General features: G+C 31.4%; 1 protein-coding gene across 1 annotated transcript; it reads right to left on the reverse strand.

Moving 5' to 3' along the window:
* Window positions 1–345: 345 nt before the first annotated feature.
* On the reverse strand, window positions 346–12,720 carry LOC111630470 (spermatogenesis-associated protein 5-like). The gene is made up of 4 exons (XM_023374572.1): window positions 12,464–12,720; window positions 9,034–9,167; window positions 3,519–3,642; window positions 346–628 (listed from the first exon to the last, which is right to left on the reverse strand). Exons 1-4 carry the CDS (start codon window positions 12,647–12,649, stop codon window positions 431–433), a joined length of 642 nt encoding a protein of 213 aa, XP_023230340.1. The 5' UTR covers window positions 12,650–12,720; the 3' UTR covers window positions 346–430.
* Between the last annotated feature and the right edge of the window lie 1,107 nt (window positions 12,721–13,827).

Below are 13,827 nucleotides of genomic sequence, written 5' to 3' on the forward strand. Positions count from 1 at the left end.
TTTTTCCACTTTGGCAGGTTTCCATTTTGAACAGATTTCTTTAACAAGGAAAACGAAAGTTTTGCATTTAGACAGGTTTCCATTTTATTCAAGTTCTGTTTTGGACAGGTTTTACTGTATTAATATGAAATACTTTTGATTGTGATTGTTAGCTAATTATTCATTGCTTTAATAAGCATATTTCTCTTAAATTATGAAAAAGAATAGCACACTTTTGCTAACTTTTGAAATCTAACCCTGTGTTTTGTACAGTGTAATTTGTTTAACACAACACTTTTTTAGAACCTAACTACTGCATTACATGGGATAACTGTTTACACAATAATTTTTTGTTTTTGCATATTGAAGCAGATGATGGTCTCAAAATAGAGCCTGACTCTGCCATTGCCTTCCTAAGACTACATTATACAATCTAAAAGTGTAAAATGGGTTAATTACAAAAAAACAAAGAACACTGAAATACCTCAGCACCAGAAAATCCTTCTGTACGTCTTGTTAATAATGAGACGTCTATATCAGAAGATGTAGGCCGTTTCTTTATTTCAATTTCTAATATTTCTTTTCGACTACTTGCATCTGGTAATGGAACATAAATTATGCTGTCTAATCTTCCAGGTCTCAGTAGTGCCTAGGAAACATACCAAATTAAATATACATAAATTCTCAACTTTTCAAAATTAAATTGTTATATTTTAAAATTTTTTCTGTAATAAAATTTTCAAATTCATATTAAGTAACTATAATACCATACATATGTAAACATCTAATAATCCAATCTTTGATAAATGTGAAACAATCTGCTGGATTATATTACCAACTGGCAATGCACCTACACAGTATGCAGGAGTTGTGGGTTTGAGTCCCACTCTTTCGTACATTTCTTTTTTCAAACTCTGCTTAAAACCTGCAAATTTCTTTTAATTAATGTTCTTACACCAAAACATTTCATCATTACTCACTGTTCTGTATGGCTAATTAAAGAATTGATAATCTAAGTTATATGCAGATATCAACTTTCTACTGTCTAATGTAATACAGTAGAGCATTGTTTATCCAAATCAATTGGGGAGTGAGGTTGTTCGGATAACCAATTATATACGAAAAAATATATTAAACCTATCGCATGTTGAAACTTTTCTCCGTTGCATGTCGCTTCGCATTGAATTTTCGATGTTAAGCATAACGTAAACTTTTTAAAATAATAATCATGGCTATTGTATCGTTAAAAATTATTTCTTTATTTTTTACAAACAAAATAAATATATTGAAAAATATAAAAAGCAAAAAAATGTACTTTAGAAGTTGATCTAGTATCAAAAATATTCAATTCAGCATGACACACAGTCCTCAGAAAAACATCACACAAAAGTGCCAGTGCTGCCAGCTAAAACACACATACCAACAAAAAAAAAAAAAAATTGGAATAACCCAAAGATTGCAGCACCACAGCACTAGCGAAAATTTAAATTTGCCGACTGAAATGAACCGACGTTTCTGATAACTGGCTTTTGGACAAACACTCTACAGTAATAGGAACATGATATAAATTGATGATCAAATTATAATGTTTTAGATCATTTATGTTTCAATTTAAATTTTATACAAATTCCTGATATATCATGGAGAACAGTAGTGCTCTATATAAAGCTCAGCCACACAAGTAATGTTAAAGTACCAAATTTGACAGTTAATATCTCCAAGACCAATAAACCAATTTAAATGAAATTTTAGTGTATGCAATGAGGACCAAAAGACTAATATTTTGAAATATTGAGTATTGAACATTTATAAAATTATAGTCCATCCATTTTTTAAATTTTAACATTTTATTGGTCAATCAGCTAACACACATGATGTTTTGCAATTACTTTTAATCTATTAATTAATTAATACAATCCTAATGATTTAAAAATAGAATACTTATAAAAATAATGTCCCATTTTACTTTTCCAGTTCTTACGTATACATAAGAAAGGAAAGCATTGGAATCGTGTCAAATTTGACCCTCTGAGTTTTTTGGAAATCTCCACATTTTGAGATCTTTTGTCTACGACTATATATAGATAAAAGAATGTTTGTCTCTCTCTCTGTTCTTAGCTTTTTTGCCTGATCTGCATCAAACTTTTCATATTTATACAAAGACTTCAGAAAAATCTGCAGGCTATCACATGACTATCACGAATATAGAATTATCATGAAAACTATTCTCTTATGAAGTTATTGATGACTGAAAAATACTAGAAATCTCATTAAAAAAACTGGTGAAACCAAGTTGAAAAAAGTTAAGCTCAGCAAAATCATCTAAGTAAAGGAGACTTTTGAAAGTTGTGGCATAAGAATACTGAAAGCAGGTTTGACAGCAAGACTCAACATGTGAATAAAGTGCACTTACACAGACTACAACTGCAAGAAGTTTTGGATGAAGCAATGTTACCATGATAATAAATAGGAAAAATAAGCATCATCACAGAAAAAGACTTTGAGCTTTACACATCTTTATCCCAACACCAGAGAATAGTAATAAAAACTCTTTCTAACCTGTTACCGGTGTGTTCTCCTTCTTCTACTAAATCGTAACAAACCAAAATAGCTCTTTACTAATGTTTTCAAATCCTAACGACGGTTCTTCTTCAGGTATTTTTGAATCTCTGATGGAAATGCCACTCATAAAACTTTAAATTTGAAAATATGTATGTTCGAATGCACGTTTCCCATTTACGTCATTGTTTGTCATGCACAGTCAATTCCAATACGGCTATCATAAATTACTGTTCATAAGCACTAGCCACGCTACTGATAGCATAATCTCTTCTTTATAATTGATGCATAGACCCCGAATTTAAGAAAGCCAGAATTATCCACACCACATGGCAAATACACCATATCAAGTGGCTGGAGGCAGCCAGCATATACTTAGCTAACCTTAAGGATAATCAATGCATCAATTATAAAGAAGAGATTATGCTATCAGTAGCATGGCTAGTGCTTATGAACAGTAATTTATGATAGCCATATTGGAATTGACTGTGCATGACAAACAATGACATAAACAGGAAACGTGGATTCGAACATACATATTTTCAAATTTAAAGTTTTACGAGCAGCATTTTCATCAGAGATTCGAAAATACCTGAAGAAAAACCATCAAGGGTTCAAAAACATTAGTAAAGAGCTATTTTGGTTTGTTACAATTTAGTAGAAGGAGAAAGCACCAGTAACAGGTTAGAAAGAGTTTTTATTGGCTTTGAGCTTTACTTTGCACCTTAAAGTCATTGCATGTACATTAATTTGCTGAATGTTAGAACATCTTACAACAGTATCACAAAATAAAGCATATTTGAGTCTTACTGTCAAATCTGCTTCCACTATTCTTATGCCACAACTTTCAAAAGTTTCCTCTACTGAGATGTTTTTGCTGAGCTTTACTTTTTCAACCTGGTTTCACTAGTTTTCTTATGGGATTAAATAAACATTTAAATAAAATACTATAAACCTAATTATTAAAATTAATTAATTACCTTATCAATCATATCTGGTCTGTTAGTCGCTGAAACTATGAAAACATTTTTCAATTGCTCCATTCCATCTATTTCTATCAATAGCTGTGTCAATACTCTGTTGCCTACGTTTGATCCTTCCGAACTGTAAATATAATCAATTTTATTAAAAATGTTTTCAAACAAAAAGTATTATTAATATTTCTGCTGTCACTTATTAAAAGTTTAAAAATAATTGATAAGAAAAGATTTTTCAAAACTAAGTTCTTTCATTCTTATTTATATATCATCAAAATAACTGTTTTTATAAACTACTGTTGATATTTTGTAAGTCAACATCAAATTTTATAATATACAATTTCAATATTCAATATATTCGAAATTTTCCTTCTATAAAAATGCTTTGACAATTTGTCCCCTTTCATACTTTGCGATTGATACAATAGTTCAGGGGCTACATCAGAGCTAGAGTCAACCTTCACTTTCAAGCTCTCATCCACTTCAACATGAAAGCCCAATGATTGCTGGATTATATTGAGCTATATTACTACTACTATTAATAATTAAATGCTAAGTAATTTGACACTAGAGAGAGGTTATATGCTTTTTTTGTAAAATGTAATAATTATAATTAAATTAATATTTTAATTTAATTTAGAAGATTCTGGAAAAAAAGAATTAGCCTGACGCAGGACTCAAATCAATAACTCCCATCTAACCCTATAATCAGTGGTGATATTCAAAATATTTAACAAAGGGTTTACTAACAGAAAATTTTTCCTTAACAATTTTTTTTTTTTTTTTTTTGCTCAAATGGTGCATTAGCAACATCAGCACAAAAACTGACCTTAAGATACCCATATAAATAAAAAAGATGCGTTCACAAAATTAAGTCAGTTAAAATTTAACATTGTTTATGCCAGAGCTGTATCTTATTTTTATAAATAATAAAAAAGTGTTCAAAATGATTTATTTTGTATATAATTTATTACGACATGTGTTCCGCAGCCATCTTGTATTTTCTCACATGCATGGGATTGTGGGATCTCTCTTATGACTGGATTTAGTTTCAAGAACTCTCTTGAGTTGATCGCGATTGAGCCTCGTTTCAGTCGAGATTGAAACAGTCGAGGGAGGTCGCACCAAGGCGAACATGGTATAAGGCTCTAGTTTAGTAGTTTTACAGAGTATAATACGTATATTTTAATATTTTTTAAAAGAAATAAAACCACTGAGAAATGTTACGTGTGTTTAACAAGGTTCGAAAAACTTTGAAAATGTTAACAATGGGTTCGACCGAACCTGTGCGAACCCGCTGAATATCACTACTGCCTATAATTATTCAGCATTTAATTATTAATAATAGTAATACAGACCTGGCTATAATTTGGCTTTAATATATAACTAACAGGTTTTAGATGATATTTGCACTTCAATTTGCATTAAAAATTTTAAAACCCCCTCTAGTGGTCTCTCATATAACATCTACCTCTAGTACAAATTTCTTAATTTCTAATTATTAATTATAGCATATCATCATCTCAATTAATTACAGAGATCAATTTGGTTTAGTATCAATACATACAGCTTCAGGATGTATATTGTTTATATATATATATACACACAGGGTGTTTTTTTTAGAGGTATGCAAATTTTCGACCACTTTATCGAGCAACTGGGGCCGTATATCGGCAATAATGCGGCAAATGTTGACTTCCAAGTGGTCCAGCATCTGTGGTTTATCGGCGTAGACTAGTGACTTCACATATCCTCAAAGAAAGTAATCCATACGTGTGAGATCACACAATCGTGAAGTCCAGTTCACAGGTCCATTATGCGAAATTATGCACTCATCAGATGTTTCCTGCAATAAATTGATGGTGTCATGCACTGTGTGGCATGTTGCACCATCTTGTTGAAACCAAAGCTATGCCACATCAATACCATTCAACTGAGGAATGAAGAAGTCAGCAATCATGGCTCCAAAAACGCTCTCCATTGATGGTAGTGTTCTGGCCGGCATCATCTTTAAAGAAATATGGGCCTATGATTCCAGCTGCCCATAAAGCACACCAAACAGTGACTTTTAATGGATGTAAGTTACTCAACATTTGCCGCGTTATTGCCGATATACAGACCCAGTTGCTCAATAAAGTGGTTGAAAATTGTTCTTCCCAATTGCGCTTCATTCGAACCAGCCATGGCATCCATATGCCCAAAATCATGTTTAAACACTAATAGCATAAAATTAGCTTTTAAATAAATCCAACACCATGGCCATTAACATTATTTTTACGTGTTTTATTTTATTTTAAATTTGTATACCTCTAAAAAAAAACACCCTATGAATATGAGATCCAGAATTTTATTAACAAAAATTGTAATTAGTTCACTTTCGTTTATGTAACAAATTGGAAGAAAAAACCGATCTTAGCTGGGAATGTGTAAACCTTCCTGTCATAACTATCAACATTCTATTGTCCTCATATAACTTGCAGCTCGACTTGCACAAAAGTTTATAGTTAGCACCTAACTTTCGTCCCTTGTTTAGGTCCCTGGAACACCTATAACCTTTAGCTCATAGAACATCCGATCACGTGATGGAAATTCCCCACAAAAAGCTATAAAAGACATTTCTTACCCCCTCTTGGGGGAGTCTCTTATTGAAAGCCAGACCGATGACATCAAGTTGAATCTCTGAACCTGCCACTATTCCGATTCTCCAACATCAATATCCATTCGTCACCAGAGTCACGAACTTTTATGTTTGTGCTCAGTTGGATCAAAGACACCTTTTATTGGACACTTACGTGCCTACATTCCTTAATTGTCATGGAACCCTACAAAGAAGTATGAAAAAGCATGTAAACTCTCTCTTGAGCTGTTAGGCGATTAAATGTCGAGATTTGTGTTGTATCTTTGTTAATCTGGTTTATTTTAATAAATTCTTGTTTATTTGTTAAAATTTGTTGTTTACTCATATACGGCCTTCACCTTATCACAACTAACCTTTAAAAACCAATGTCGGTGCATTTTCTCCAAAAAAAATACAATATCACAAACGTTTTTGAACATAAAGTTCTTCCTCAGGTGAGAAACAGACAAAAAATTGAATAAAATTCGATGGAACACTTTCTGAAAGAGCTCCGTAAAACGATTCGAAAAAACCTCATGCGTATGACAATATCGTTGCGCATGCGCCTTCCTCAGAAGTAAAAAATCTCTCTATTAACATCAGTCGTATATAAATGCTTGCCATGCTATGGATAAAGATAACTCCTCCTTACTGTTAATACACTTATTATTTTGGGAGGTTCTGTATATATATAAATCGCCTCCATCCACCTCAAATGTTCTTCAAATCTGCAAATCAGCAGATGATCTTAACCTCAAACATCGGCTGGATGTCCAGATCTGTGGCGTAACATGCCAAAGCTGTTGTAATTCTCTTATGGAGTATGTCCGCTTTATGTTCTTTCAGTCTCACCCCTAATGAGCACTTTGTGGAGCCTACATATATTAAATCCTCATCACATCTGTGATCTTTTAATGGGATGGTATCCAAAACATGTTATCTGGAATGTATACCATCCTGTTAAAAGATCACAGATGTGATGAGGATTTAATATACATAGGCTCCACAAAGCGCTCATTAGGGGTGAGACTGAAAGAACCTAAAGCGGACATACTCCATAAGAGAATTACAACAGCTTTGGCGTGTTACGCCACAGATCTGGACATCCAGCCGATGTTTGAGGTTAAGATCATCTGCTTCACGCAACATACGGAACATTTGAGGTGGATGGAGGCGATTTATATATATACAGAACCTCCCAAAATAATAAGTGTATTAACAGTAAGGAGGAGTTATCTTTATCCGTAGTGTGGTAAGCATTTATATACAACTGATGTTAATAGAGAGATTTTTTACTTCTGAGGAAGGCGCATGTGCAATGATATTGTCATACGCACGAGGTTTTTTCGAATCGTTTTACGGAGCTCTTTCAGAAAGTGTTCCATCGAATTTTATTCAATTTTTCGTCTGTTTCTCACCTGAGGAAGAACTTTATGTTCAAAAACGTTTGTGATATTGTATTTTTTTGGAGAAAACACACCGAAATTGGTTTTTAGAGGTTAGTTGTTATATATAGCGGTGTGCTGTTGATGTTTTACTTCACCTTATCGTCAACCCCAAATACTCTCCCTCCACTCAACCGACATTTGAGAGTTCCAACCCTCGGGACCATTATCGTAAAATAACCATCTTGACAGTGAACAGGTTTAACAACCTGTTGCAGAACAGGGAGGTGCGACTGACCCCCGACCTCCCCTGCAGTTCACACATATATATATTTTGATTAGTCCTAACTACTTAATGATTATAGCAACTAAATGTGAATCAGCAAGCAAAATCAAATAATATGAACTACTATATCAGGCATGGCCAACAGTTTTTTCCCTCGGGCCAAATTGGAAAGAAAACTTTTTACACGGGCCAAACAAAATATTAAAATTAAAAAATGTTAAATACAAAAAAAATTCATTTAAGTAAATAAATGTTTAAATATATTAGTATTATATTTCTAGCAAAGCAGACGAATTACTAAGTTAAATTGAATATCACCTGTATATCTTGAATTACTGTCTAACATACATTATTTTATGATAAATATTAATATTTTAATTTTATCATTTTTTTTTTTATTTTGGCATTATCACACAGAATGGAACAAAAGTTGTAAATCTCTACAATGGAATTTTTTCAAAAAATAAAGAATCGACTTTTGACCAATTATTGGAATATCCTTTCGACAATTATTGGAAGTTAAATAGCTAATATTGAAAGATTAATCACGGGCTGCATATATTCAATACGTGGGCCAGATCCAACCCGCAGGCCGTATGTTGCCATGCCTGTACTATATGAATAAATATTAAGAAGCTTTTCAATTTGACAAATCTTATCAAAATGAAAATTTTATTTCAGCATAATAAATACTTAATATTGATTATAGTTTACATAAATTTCTGTTGATTTATATATTAAATACAATTTCATAAGCAAATCATTTTAAAAGTAAATCTTAAAATGATAATTACATTTCATCCAGTGAAAGAAATCAAACCTAAGGCAAAAATGCATCAAGTGGAATTTGAGAATTTCAATGAAAGACGTAATACATGTGTGCAAATATAAATATCCAAACCCAATAGTTATATATTAAAGCCAAACAATTGCTGAATTATATTGAGCTATACATTACTAATACCGGTAACTACTACTAATTACTTAGCATTTAATTAATAATAGTAGTAGTAATATATAACCCAATATAATTCAGAAATTGTTTGGCATTAATAATGCATGTTTTATTGATTTATATAATTATAGCAATTGGAAATTGAGCAGATTTTAGGTTGGATTTTGAGTCAATATATGATTTACATGCTAGGGTTTTATACTTCAGGTATTATTTATTTATTAGTAAAATAGAGTTTATATGCATAATAACTTATGTCAACTTATTTTTCTTACCTTTCACGCTGTGAAGCTAAACTGTCTATCTCATCAAAAAAAATAATACAAGGAGCCATGTTTTTTGCTTTAAGAAATACTTCTCTCACATTCCTTTCAGATTCACCAACCCATTTACTAAACAGTTCAGGACCCTAGAAAATTTTAATTGTTATTACATAAAACCACTCTAAATATATTACATATCTAATATAAAAGTGAAATTGTCCTTTTATCTTAAAACTATTTAGCAATGTAATTGCAAAATTAAAACACCCACTGAGTGCAACATATCTTTATTTTAATTTAGCAAATGGTACACAAAAAATGAAAAAAACAGTTACCTGTTTTATAACATTATATCATCTATAAAGAAAATTGCATTGATTTCTGAAAGTTAAATTAATAAGCAAGTAACTAAAATTTAAACAAAAATAAACCTTTTTATGATACAAAAGCATAACAATTTCTTTTCAATAGTAATGTATTAAAGTGATAACAAAAGAGGAAAACATAGAACATGAAAATTATCTGGAATGCTTAATCTTAAAACATATATGAAAGAAAAATGCATAGAAATATATTTTAAACCCATGTACAAGAGAAAGATTTAAAATATGAACCCATATACTGTCCATGCACAGTTTGTCTAATCACATTTATACTCTAGTAAACAGTAATTTTATTATAACACAGACCTATTNCATTTATAACAAATTACTAATTGAATAACTAAACATTTCAAATACACTGGATAAGTAATTCAAGCTATAATAAAGAAAATTACAGTAATTTGATTTGTATTGTGAATTTTAGCATGGAATCTGAGACAATGTCCAGTCTACTAGACCAGGTTACCTTTAACCCCTAAATCCAGGCCTTATACAGGTATATCTCACTATGGCAGTTGCTAGCTAGATGGCCAAGGAAGTTAAGGCATCAGTTTACCACTCTGAAGGACCCAGGATTGAATCTGGGCAGTTGAAAAAAAACTACAAAAATTTTTTGGAGTATTGTCTGTTAAGGCAGCTATACACGTTAAGTTAATCCTTTGAGGCTGCCTGACCTTGAGGAACTTCAGAATTTCCTATCGCCCACAAACAAAGAAAACCTCTCAGCAGAGGGTGGGGCAGCTTGCCCCGGGCGCCACTTGCAGAGGGGAGCCAAATGGTTTCCAAGAAAAACAAAATTTGTTTCTGGAGGGTGAAAGGGCGTCAATATAGTGTTGTGGCCCAGGCGCCAGTTATGTTCGCTACATCATTGTGTTTATTATTATGCCACTGATGTTTATTGGCAACAAATTCTATTAAAACTCGCGGGGGAAAAGTATGCATAGAAGTCTAGTAGTGGTGGTTTGGGTAGCACTGATCACAAAATTAATTTTTCATATGAATAATTTTTTAATGGAATTATTTCAGATCACAAAATTAATTTTTAAAGAGAAATCTTGGGCTATAGATTATGTTAAAAAGCATCAATTATCAGTGAAAGACAATGGCAAGTCGATTTTACTACCAAAAAAATTCATGGATTAAATTTTATAGACGAATATATATTAATAATTCTCAACCACATCCGATATTAGTACAAATTGTAAACATTATTATCGCAAATTAATTTTATAATTTAATAATTAAAAAGAATTTATTAAACTTTGTCTTATTTTAAGTTGTCATGTTTTAATTTACTTGGATATTAAAACAATAAATTTTTTAAAATGTAAAAGAAAATGATATAGAGTATCAAGATGTTTTATGAAAACGGAAGAAATGAATTGAGAAGTTTTCTAAATATTAAAATTATTTATAATTTTAATTTACTCAAGAAATTTTTGATCCGAAAATAATTTATAACCTGAAAAATTAATTTATTAGGTTATAAATAATAAAAGTTAATAAGGTTATAGAAAATAATTCTTCCAAACATTCACGAAACATTGTTCTCACACACGTTTAGGTCGGCCTGCGCAGTCAGATGTTCCTGACACTGCGCCAGGAAAATCAAATGGTTTTTCAATTCTACTCCAGTAGTCGATACAGTTCGCCAAAACTGTTAAATTTCTCTCCACACACTACCAGGAATTATAAAGGTCAGGCATGCATGGTTAATCCTTTGAGAATTAACCTAACGAGTATGGGCGATTCTACTCAGGTGGTCGGTACAGTTCGCCGAAACTGTTAAATTTTCCCCCACACACTTCCAGGAATTACTCAAAATCAGGCATGCATGGTTACTCCTGAGGATTAACCCATCGTGTATAGCCGCCTTTATGGATATGTAAAGCCACATGCTTCACAACCTAAATGTGCCATTGTGGGCATGGCTGAACCCATAATGAGCTAGAGAAAAGACCTCTTGGTGCCCACATAGTAGAGAGTAAAAACAAATTTGACAGGCTATATCCAGATTACTGCTATAAGATAAATATCACCTTAAAGTAAATCACAGCTTTCTTTTCACTTTCCAGTTCATACTGTATAAAACCTACTAGAAACATATTTACACTATTGTTTATTAAGCACACAACAACAGCATTAGGTCTCAAACCAATGTAAAAATAAAAATAAATGAAAAAATGCTACAATATTTCTAATAATAGTAAAAATTGAATTAAAAGTAATTTTTATTACAGCTTAGTAAAACTACTATTGTCAGATNAAATTGTATCAAGTAACTAAATATTTAGTACAAATAGAGAAAATTCATTTATCTCTATTCTGTACTAAATATATCACTTATTACAAATTTATAGTAACAATAACCATTGAAACACAAACATCATATAAACAAGTTGGTCAAAATTTCCAAAATCTTGAGAACTTTAGAACACCATCTCAACATTTCTGTTACAATTCCATGGAATGTGATAATGGAATGTGTAATTCTAAAAGACATTTCAATATGAAAGAAAACTTGGAGTCCTTCAGTGACTCTAGCATTCCATTATTCTTTATACTTCTTATGCAGTCATGCTACTTGCTTAATGGAAACACAGCCTTTGACAAACAGATGGTCTTTTAAAAAAATATAATAAAATGAAATTTATAAGGAGTATTCTGCAAAAGCGTAGAAGAAACTAAATGATAAATTTGCTGCTCAAAAATAAATTAAAAATAACATCTTTATCAACCAAGATCCAAATTTATCAATCATAAATCAAATCATCAAATTTTTTAGCTATATTTATGCAATTTTTTAATTAAATTACAGAATTTGGTCTATAGGTGAGTTGTTATATCATCATCATCATCATGTGGTAACATTAAAGATCTGAAATGAATTTTAAATTTAAATAATTTAGAAAATTTCAGATTTCTAAATTAATGAATTAAATTTAAAATCTAGAATGAACTTCATTAACAATTTTAACACAGAATTAAAACTATGTATCATTCTTAGATTTCATCCACTAACAATAATCAACAATTATTTAAAAAAAAATAAATCATACTTTAATTGCTATAAAATTAAGTTCACTTTCTGTAGCTAATGCTTTGGCAATCATTGTTTTAGAACACCCAGGTGGACCATACATCAATATACCATGTCTCTGTGGGAATCCCATTTTTTGAAATATTTCGGGATGCTTCACTGGCCATTCTATTGCTTCTTTCAATTTTTGTTTTACTTCGTGCATACCTCCAATATCTTGCCAATAAACCTAAAATAATGATGATAATATTAATCATTTGAAATGCAAAACAAGAAAAATGTTCAATTAAAATTATAGATATAATTTTAGTAGTTTAGAAAACTGAGTGAAAATTTTATGAACATAATCTTAAACTGTTAGAGAAAGTGAGATTGTTAGAAAATCTAAGAAGTGTAATGCATTTGCATCTTTGAGAAACATTTATAAAAGTATAGTCAATAGTGTGGACTAGTGCTGGCAACAAAACTTGTTTTTAGTAAAACCAATTAATCAGTTTACAGTAAATTGCATTTTTAGCAAAAAACCAATTTCAAAACTGGTATTGAACAGACAATGAAATCTTCATTGTTATATTTACTTGCTATTTTTTACTTTTAGTTGGCAGTAAAATATGTTTAGATTTATGATGATTCGAAATAGCTGATAAACTATGATTTACTACCCAGGAAATTTCAGTATAATGTTATAATTTTAACATGGTACCAATTTATTGTCCTTTACTTTTTTAACGTAAAACCAGGCATTATCCCTGTTTAAAGTTAAAATCAATGTGAAAACTAGCATACATTGATTTAAAAATGGAAAAGTTTTCCAGTGCTATTTGTTAAATACTTATACTCCAGCATTTATCAATATTGAAAAAACAATATCCTCTTTTTGGCAGGAATATTGTAATACAGGCATATTTGTGTATCTTAGCTAGTATACCTCGTAGTACTTTATTAATATTAATCAGGGATGCACAACCTTTTGTGAAGAAGGGCCAAATTAGGGTTAAGTTTACTGACTGGGGGCCGGACCTCCAAGCGATTAATGCGATGGCTGAGATTGGATGCTGGCAGCAATCTTCTTGATGTCTGGTGTAATGGCAGATGTTGAAACAACCAGATTTTCCAAATTCTCTTTGGTTAACCTGTTCCGTGTTTTGCACTTGTTTAAATTCATAAGCGAAAACACTTGTTCGCATACATAGGTACTGCCAAACATGCTTGCACAAAATCGAGCATTGTCTTTCAGTTTTGGAAATGATTTATCTGGCAGTTCTTTGTAGAATGTGAGGAGATTAGAATTTTTGAACTGTGATTTCAATTCATCACTGCACTGGATGTCTATCAACTCAAGTTGGACATCTGGAGGGGCATCTTCCACTTTCACATCAAATG

Source organism: Centruroides sculpturatus, unplaced genomic scaffold (genome assembly GCF_000671375.1).
Source record: "Centruroides sculpturatus isolate CEXI.00-Female unplaced genomic scaffold, Cexi_2.0 scaffold659, whole genome shotgun sequence".
Classification (NCBI taxonomy): domain Eukaryota; kingdom Metazoa; phylum Arthropoda; class Arachnida; order Scorpiones; family Buthidae; genus Centruroides; species Centruroides sculpturatus.